The sequence below is a fragment of the Triticum aestivum genome, chromosome 2A (genome assembly GCF_018294505.1).
Source record: "Triticum aestivum cultivar Chinese Spring chromosome 2A, IWGSC CS RefSeq v2.1, whole genome shotgun sequence".
Lineage (NCBI taxonomy): Eukaryota > Viridiplantae > Streptophyta > Magnoliopsida > Poales > Poaceae > Triticum > Triticum aestivum.
Window position 1 is genome coordinate 122,000,581 of NC_057797.1, and position 8,895 is coordinate 122,009,475.

The window sequence follows — 8,895 nt, forward strand, 5'->3', positions numbered from 1 at the left end:
TAGGGGCTACGGATAGTGAGATTTCCAAGTCGGTGAATGATCTTTTAGATTTGGAGGCAGAGCGTGCCTTAGAGACAATTCGTAATCTCGCAGCGGTAAAACCAATGAATGATGATGAGATTGATGCGTTAGGGGTCAGGGTGCTGGATAATCTGTGTGTGGATCTAGCACCATCCAACCATGAGTCTGAGGATGATGATGTGCCCATAGATGATGCAGTTGTTAGTACCGTTGAACCCGGTTATGAGGACCGGGAAACTGAACCTAGTAAACCAAAGCGCAAGTGGAAACGAAAGATTTATCCCGATTCTGCAGTACGTAGGAGTGCTAGGATTCGAACCACCAAAAAATTCTATGATGATCGATGAAAGGAATCTTCTGGAATAGTAGAGGTCTGAAGGACTTGGCTAAAAGAAGGTTTCTGGCTGAGGCATCTTTGGAGCAACGTTTAGATTTTGTTGCTCTTTCAGAAACTGGACGAGCTAACTTTGCGCCCGAGTTTCTTTCCTCTCTTGTGGGTGGTGTTGATTTCGATTGGCATTGTCTCCCCCCGCGAGGAAGATCAGGTGGTATCTTGCTGGGTGTGAGATGCGATTCGCTTGAAGTCCGAAGTGTAGTGATGGGCGACTTCGCGGTTAAGTTTCGAGTCAGGTCTAAAGTAGATGGTTTCAACTGGGCTTTGGTGGCAGTTTATGGTGCCGCACAGCCCGAGCTTAAACCGGAATTTCTGGCGGACCTTGTTCGAATCTGTGGGTCAGAGCAGCTCCCAATTTTAGTTGGGGGTGATTTCAATATCATTAGGAGGAGAGAGGAGAAAAACAATGATAACTTTGACGGCAGGTGGTCGTTTATGTTTATACCATTATTGAAAGCTTGGATCTGAGGGAGATAGAGCTTTCTGGTAGAAAGTTTACCTGGGCTAATGCTTTGCCAAACCCGACTTATGAAAAGCTTGATCGAGTTCTCGCGAGTGTGGAGTGGGAACAGAAGTTCCCTCTTGTAACGGTACAACCTCTCTCGCGGGGCATTTCCGATCATACACCCTTGCTCGTGGATTCTGGTGAGTCGAGCCACGTGGGGAACAAAAACACCTTCTCTTTTGAGATGGCCTGGTTCGAACGCGAAGGATTCTTGGACCTGATTGCCAGGGAATGGGCTAAGGGTGCAGGAGGGAGGACTTCAGTCGAGCGCTGGCAGAATAAGATTAGGAATTTGAGAAGTTTCTTACGGGGTTGGGCTAAGCACCTTAGCGGAGTGTACAAGATTGAAAAGGACAGGCTCCTTTCTCTTATACATGCACTAGACATAAAGGCCAAATCCACGATTTTGTTGCCTGTTGAGCTTCAGGTTAAAGCTGAGGTGGAGAAGAGGTTGAAAGAACTTCTCCGCGAAGAAGAACTGAAGTGGGCGTTGCGGGCTAAGGTCCACAGAGTGGTCCAAGGGGACGCAAATACTCAATTCTTTCACTTGATTGCTAATGGTAAGCACAGAAAGAAGAGGATCTTTCAACTTGAACAAGATGAGGGCACTATTTTAGGACAAGACAACCTCAAAACCTATATAACAGAGTATTATAGGCAGTTGTTTGGACCGCCGGAGGATAGCTGTGTGTCCCTCGATGAGTCCAGGACTGAGGATGTGCCTCAATTGTCGGCTGCTGATAATGATATTCTGGTTGCCCCGTTCACTGAGAAGGAGGTGCTTGATGCTATTGCACAGATGAAAAATAATAAGGCTCCTGGACCGGATGGTTTTCCGGTTGAGTTCTACAAAAAGTGCTGGCACATCATTAAGGGGGATTTGCTTCCTGTGTTTCATGATCTGTTCTTTGGACAGCTTCACTTATTTCACTTGAACTTTGGAACTATCACACTGCTCCCTAAGAAAACGGATGCTGTGAGAATTGAGCAGTTCAGGCCAATCTGCCTTCTCAATGTTAGTTTCAAAATTTTCACCAAGGTCGGGACTAATAGGCTTACACAGATTGCGCTTTCTGTGGTGCAACAGTCCCAAACTGCTTTCATGCCGGACAGAAACATCCTTGAAGGGGTGGTCGTCTTTCATGAAACGCTCCATGAAATCCATTCAAAAAAATTAGATGGAGTAATTTTTGAGGTGGATTTCGAGAAAGCGTACGATAAGGTCAAATGGCCATTCCTCCAACAGGCATTGCGTATGAAAGGTTTTGATGAAGCCTGGCGCCGCCAGGTTGAATCATTCACGCAAAAAGGTAGTGTGGGAATTAAAGTGAATGATGATATTGGTCGTTACTTCCAGACACATAAAGGCCTAAGACAAGGAGATCCGATGTCCCCTATATTGTTTAACATTGTGGTTGATATGTTAGCAATTTTGATAGGGAGGGCTAAGGAGAATGGTCAAGTAAGTGGCTTGGTACCCCATCTTGTTGATGGAGGTGTATCCATCCTACAGTACGCTGATGATACAATCATCTTCATGGAGCATGATTTGGCCAAGGAGAGAAATATGAAGCTGGTGGTATGCATGTTCGAACAATTGACCGGGTTAAAAATTAACTTTCATAAGAGTGAGTTGTACTGCTTTGGTAGAGCAAAGGATGAACAGGACGCTTATAGGCAATTGTTTGGGTGCGAGTTGGGGGAGTTACCTTTCTCCTACTTAGATATCCCGATCCACCATCGTAGGCTGAAGAACCGAGAATGGAAGTGCATCGAAGACCGATTTGAGAAGAAGCTGAGTTGCTGGAAGGGCAAGCTCATGTCATACGGTGGCCGATTAATTTTGATTAACTCGGTACTCACGAGTATGCCTATGTTTCTCTTATCATTCTTTGAAGTCCCAGTTGGTGTCAGGAAAAGACTGGACTTCTATCGATCGTGTTTCTTTTGACAGGTTGATGACTTAAAAAGAAAGTACCGGCTAGCTAAATGGGATATCATCTGTAGACCGAAAGACCAAGGGGGTCTCGGGATCGAGAATCTTGAAGTTAAGAACAGATGTCTTCTTAGTAAGTGGCTGTGGAAACTGTTTTCTGAGACTGATGCCACGTGGGCGCAAATCCTTCGTAGCAAGTACCTCCACACAAAAACTTGGTCCCAGGTTACAGTCAGGCCGACCGACTTGCCTTTTTGGAGAGGACTGATGAAAGTCAAACAGTCCTTTCTTAATAGGACAAAGTTCATTATTGGCAACGGTGCTAGTACGCATTTTTGGGAGGATACTTGGCTCGGAGAGACACCCTTGGCCATTCAATATCCGTCTTTATATCGTATTGTTCAATGACGTGAGGTGTTCGTTGCAACGGTATTTCAATCTATCCCCCTTAATATTCAGTTTAGACGGTCGCTAGCGGGCAATCGTTGGGAAGCTTGGCTCCGTCTAGTTAGGAGACTGATGGAGGTTCAGCTTTCTCAACAACCCGATAAATTACGCTGGAAGCTGGCTAGGTCTGGAGTTCTCACAGTTAAATCAATTATATTGATGTTATTAATTCGTCCTCCATTCCTACCTCTAAGCATGTTTGGGAGGTTAAAGTGCCTTTGAAAATAAAAGTGTTTATGTGGTTTGTCCATAAACAAGTCATTTTAACCAAGGACAACTTGATAAAGCGTAATTGGACAGGAACTACTAGGTGTAGTTTCTGTGATCGGGATGAGACGATTCAACACCTCTTTTTTAATTGCCCGTTAGCCAAAGTTCTATGGCGGACGGTCCACATTGCTTTTAAGATTACTCCACCGAACTCTGTCAATGCGTTATTTGGGATATGGCTTAATGGGATTGAGCCAGACTTAGTGAGACATATTCGTGTTGGAGTTTGCGCCTTGCTGTGGACTATCTGGAATTGCAGAAATGATTTGGTGTTTAACAGAATATCACGTATTCACTTTTTGCAGGTTATTTTCCGAGCCACCACACTGATCCGTTCGTGGTCGCTACTCACTCTGACGGAAGTCAGGGAGCATTTGGTTACTGGATCTGTCCGCTGGGAGATGGTAGCTCGGGATATCTTCAACTGGTTTGGATGGCGGTCATGTAATAAGATAGGCAATTAGTTTACCTATCTTTCTTTAGCCAGCCGGTTGTGGCTTTTCTTTCTTGGCTAGTTGGTGTTTCTAGCCTTTTTAGCTCTGTGTGAACTTTCCTTTTTTGTTCTGTTAGTTGGAGACTTTGAAACCTTGTTCGGATTTTTATTTGGTTAATAAGATGGCCGTATGCATCACTCTGATGCAGAGGCCGGGAAACTCTCCCTTTTCGATAAAAAAAGAAAAAAAAGTTGCCAGATACTTTGCACTTAAGAAGAACCGTCAAGCGCTCCGTCCCCATTAACCGACATATTTCCCAACTTGCTCCGAGTAAGACGGTGCAAAACAAGAGATGATCAGTTGTCGTACTTCGGGTCCTCCATCACAAAGTGGACCAACACAAAGATGAAGATGCCCAGGAAGTTGGTGAAGAAACCCAGGTCTTGGTCGTCAAACATGTGCAGAAAACATTGCAAGCAAAGGATAGTTAAGGTCTGAAAACAAGCTAGCCATGATACATGATCAAATGTGCTGGTTGCCACTTGTCAGAAGTATATGACATGGAAGCAAAGGCTAAAGCACAACATACAAACAGAGGTTATGAACGAGCTGTGCGCCTAGTGTCTACTATAGGATCATGGCCACAGGTTATCAATAAAAAATGCAGCAAGTCAACCTCGCGTAATCTGCTCACCTCGCTTCAAGTATACAGCGTTTTGGTCCTTGAACTTGATCCTATTCAACGCTTCTTCTTTTTTTCTGAGGTGATCCTATTCAACGCATAGGTCGAGGTTTGTCCTTTTTTCTTTTGAGACAAAGGTCGAGGTTTGTCAACCTCGCATAATCTGCTCACCTGACGCTACCCACCATTACTGGGCCAGCTCAAGCAGACTTCGGAAGACTCTCTCTTCCGGTTTTGAAAGATTCTACTAGTAGAACATTCCTTGACAACTTTTCCTTTTTACTGTGTTTTTATTTCGCATTTTCCTATTATTTTTATTTTACAATTTTACTTTTTAAAATACAGCAACATTTCTTAAATTTATGATTTTTCTAAATTCATTTTTTTAAATTCATGAATATTGTTTTAATTTTTCATTTCTTTGAAGTTTGAGAATGTTTTTAAAATTCATGAAATTTACTTTTTTGTAATTTTTAAATTTTGGAAGCATTTTTAAAAATTAGGGAATAATTTTATATTCACATTATTTTGATTTGGGAAAATGTTTTAGATTGGGAATGTTCTCTAAAATTCATGGTTTTTTTAAATTCCTGATTTACTTTTAAAAATTGAAAGTATTTTAAAGAAAACCGATTGAAACAAAAAATTGGCCAAGAAATGAATATAAATAATCGTCACTGCAATACATACTAGAGCGACTCATTTGGCGTTCGCAGGGATGAGCAAACTCACTAGTTAACCCCGTGCAAAGGTCACTCACACCTTCTCTCATGATGACAAGTGATGCATTGCATGTGCGGCACTTACCGCAATCTGGAAGTTTTGGTGGGATTTTCTTCGCATGCACGGGACGCATGTGTCGGTTGCTTGTTTGTCTTTTTCTCATATATTTGTTTTCTCAAAATGTTTTATCCCTTGAATCATCTGTTCGAATCATGAGAGAAGGTGTATTCATAGTCGCGACAGCACAAAGGTTGTTGTCGCCGGCCTGGGTTCGAGTCTCCTCATTCTCCTATAAGAATAAGACAGGGGGCTTCTTTCCCTCTGTTCTCATTCTTTTTCTGTTCGAATCATGAACCGTATTCATAGTCGCGTTCTACTAGGAGTCGCTACCAGCTATCGACTTGCGTCGTGTCCATGTGTGCATGAACATATAGGGTTGCGTGTTTAAGGGGCAGGAACCCACTCAGATTGGATCCAAGTTGATTGGGTGTGGATAATGGATATCACGTGTTGAGTCCATCTCGAACGTCTATATAATTGGAGGGGCAAGACCTTGAAAAGAGTTCGACCAGTTCCACGACCTAGTCATCGTCAGTCGCATGTTGACATCGTGCGAGTGGACCTAGCAGTTCGCTGCCCGACATTTCTCCCTGCACGCATGGATATCTTAGAGACGTCGAAGATTCATAGTTTGGACAAACCGTGAGAAACTATTCGAGGATCCGACGGGAACATGCATCTTCAACTCCATTCCTGTTGTCGTGACCGTGTATCTCCACGGCATGTGTTCACCGTTCGCACAACAATTTTGTTTTGTTTTGTGATAAGATAATTGATGAGTGTTATTTTTACACTCCTCTAACCTAAGTTTAAGTAGAAATATTTTATTAAAACCGAGATATTCGCTCTGATATTGCTACTAATGACTAATGAATGCAAACGATTCTAAATATTCGATCTTTATTTTATTTCCACGAGAAATTGGCTATTTATGGACAAAATCAAGCCAATACATGAAAAGGGGTAAAGTGGAGATAGAGGAGATCAAGTGGGTGGTGCACCAGAGGAAACAGAGCAAAAGGCGACCTTCCATACGACTATCCGCGCTCTTATGGATAGTTGTATGGCATGGCAACCGAGGCGACTGGTCTACGTGAACGACATTTATAAAGGGCTTGGCGCCAAATGAATACCAGAACATCACAGAACAAGCTAGTCATTCTCATCTTCACTAAAGCCATCTCCATCAACCATAGCCGCCACCATTTTCCATCGCCATAGCCACAACCTTCACCACCACCATAGTTCTCAGCAATCTAGTCATACTTGTAATCATGTATCACACACGGCATCCATTGTAAAACATATTATCAATCAATAAATCTTCATGATGTGTTCTTCGTTTGATCTGATCTTCATGTGTAGGTAGTTCGGTAAGGTCATGGGTTGAGGCAAGGGTCTTGCAACCCGATGTATTTTTTTGGAGAGTTCAATGGAAGTACGTTGAATTAACGTCTTGTATGCATAGCATAAAAAATGTTCCGTTGTTGTCTCATGTCTCGTTCGTGTTCTTCATCCCTGCAGGTACCCAAGATCATGGAGAGTGAGTCACAAAGATGCTAAGGGTAGGGAGACCGTGACGTGTTATTCCAAACACCAATGGCAGAAATGTTTAGTGTGATAACACAAGTCGTATCCTTGGAGATTCAAGAGGTGTAGTCATTAAATGCCCAATGCTTTTGTCTGATTATTGCAGTCTTAATTAACAGGGCAACCCCGTGCAACGGACAAGGCCTTCGGTTGGACAACTGACTCTTGATGCAGGACGCGTGCCGGTCAAGACATAATTTAGACACATGCCCCACTTCGATATGTAGCAAGCACATCTTGATGGATGACTTCCAGAGTACAAATTAAGATCATGATTCATGATGGTCCCGACACAAATATATGGTTGTAAGCATAAGTCCTCATACCCATGCCTATTTTTATTATAAGTGTTTTCAGTGTCAGCTTGATTTACGATCTGGTCAAAAGATAGAATTTAATTCTCTAGCAATACCTTGTTTGATACCCTAGCTTAAATGGCACCATCCTCTCGTGGGTTCGGTAACTCAGGGTCACCTCTGGGGAAAAAGGCGAGAATCCTTTCTGCTCCATTTTCGGCTCACTAAAGGAAGTAATCGAACCATTTTCTGGCGTCATTGCCGAGGAGGCTTTGTGTGCCTAGTCTTTGTGTTTAGAGTTTTTATTAAGAGTGTTGTTTGAGTTTTTAGTTTACTTTTTGTTGCAAGTCTTGTCAGTAGAAAACCTAAAAAATATTACTACGAGTCATAACCTAGGAAGCTTTGCTACTCCTAGCAATAGTTTCATGCGTGAACCTATAGCACAACCTGATGTTGTTGCCGCTGAGTATGAGATAAAACCGAACCTAGTCTCTATGGTTCAATAGTATCAATTTGGAGGCTTTGCTTCTGAGGATGTCGGTACGCACTTGCATAATTTTTCTGAATTGTGCAACATGACACACATTAAAGATTATGATCTTGACGCTTTGAAGTTGCACCTATTTCCTTTCTCCTTGAGAAGAAAAGCAAAAGAATGGATTCTATCTTTGCCTACGGGTAATATAACTTCATGGACTGATTGATTCAGTAAGTTTTTATCTAAGTTTTTCCCACCTGCAAAAATTATGCAACTTCGTTCACAGATAACAAGTTTTAAGCAGGAAGATCGCGAGCCACTAGCGCTTGTGTGGGTTCGCACAAAGGATGCTATAAGAAATTGTCGTAACCATGGAATGGAACAGTGGTTAATTTTTCATATGTTTTATAATGTCTTAAATCCTATGTCAAAAACTATGATTGATACTGCTGCAGGAGGAACTATTATGGGTAAGCCCATCGTTGATGATAAAAAGTTACTAGATGAAATGCAAGAAAACTATGCCCGGTGGCATGTTGAGAGGGCTACCACCAAGAGAGTTGACCGCTAAGATTGATGAACTCATCTCCGCCATGAAAGGCAAACAAGAGGTAAATGTGAACGTTATTACTGATGAAGAGGTTAATGATGTCAATTTTATTGCTCGTAATAGCTATAATCCCAACTGAAAAAATAATGGGTATGCATCTAGATTACCTTATCCCAATAATAGTGGAGCACCTAACAATTTTAATGGAAATAGAAATACTCTAGAAGAAATTTAGAATTTTTTTTATTGCTAGTCAGAGTGAGCAGAATGAAACCTTTAAAAATATCTTGAAGAATCATGATAACTTACTTGGTCAATTGACCAGTAAGATTGTTGGATTCACTAACAATGTGCAGGCTCTAGATGGAAGAATTAATAGCATGGAAGCACAAGTGGCTAAAATTGCAGAGAGCCAAACTCTGATTCTATGTAGGTAAACCAGAACCTAACCCGGTTGAAGATGTCAAGATGATGAGAAGTAACAAAGAGAGTGCAATGTGCGAGAGTAT

General features: G+C 42.1%; 1 protein-coding gene across 1 annotated transcript; it reads right to left on the reverse strand.

The window, feature by feature from the left end:
* Window positions 1-4,363: 4,363 nt before the first annotated feature.
* Window positions 4,364-4,465, reverse strand: LOC123184985 (dolichyl-diphosphooligosaccharide--protein glycosyltransferase subunit 4A-like). The gene has a single exon (XM_044597009.1). It carries the CDS (start codon window positions 4,463-4,465, stop codon window positions 4,364-4,366), a length of 102 nt encoding a protein of 33 aa, XP_044452944.1.
* Between the last annotated feature and the right edge of the window lie 4,430 nt (window positions 4,466-8,895).

What these genes read in the sequence shown, in the direction of transcription:
- LOC123184985 (XM_044597009.1), bottom strand. Translation starts at nt 4,465, where the DNA reads ATGTTTGACGACCAAGACCTGGGTTTCTTCACCAACTTCCTGGGCATC.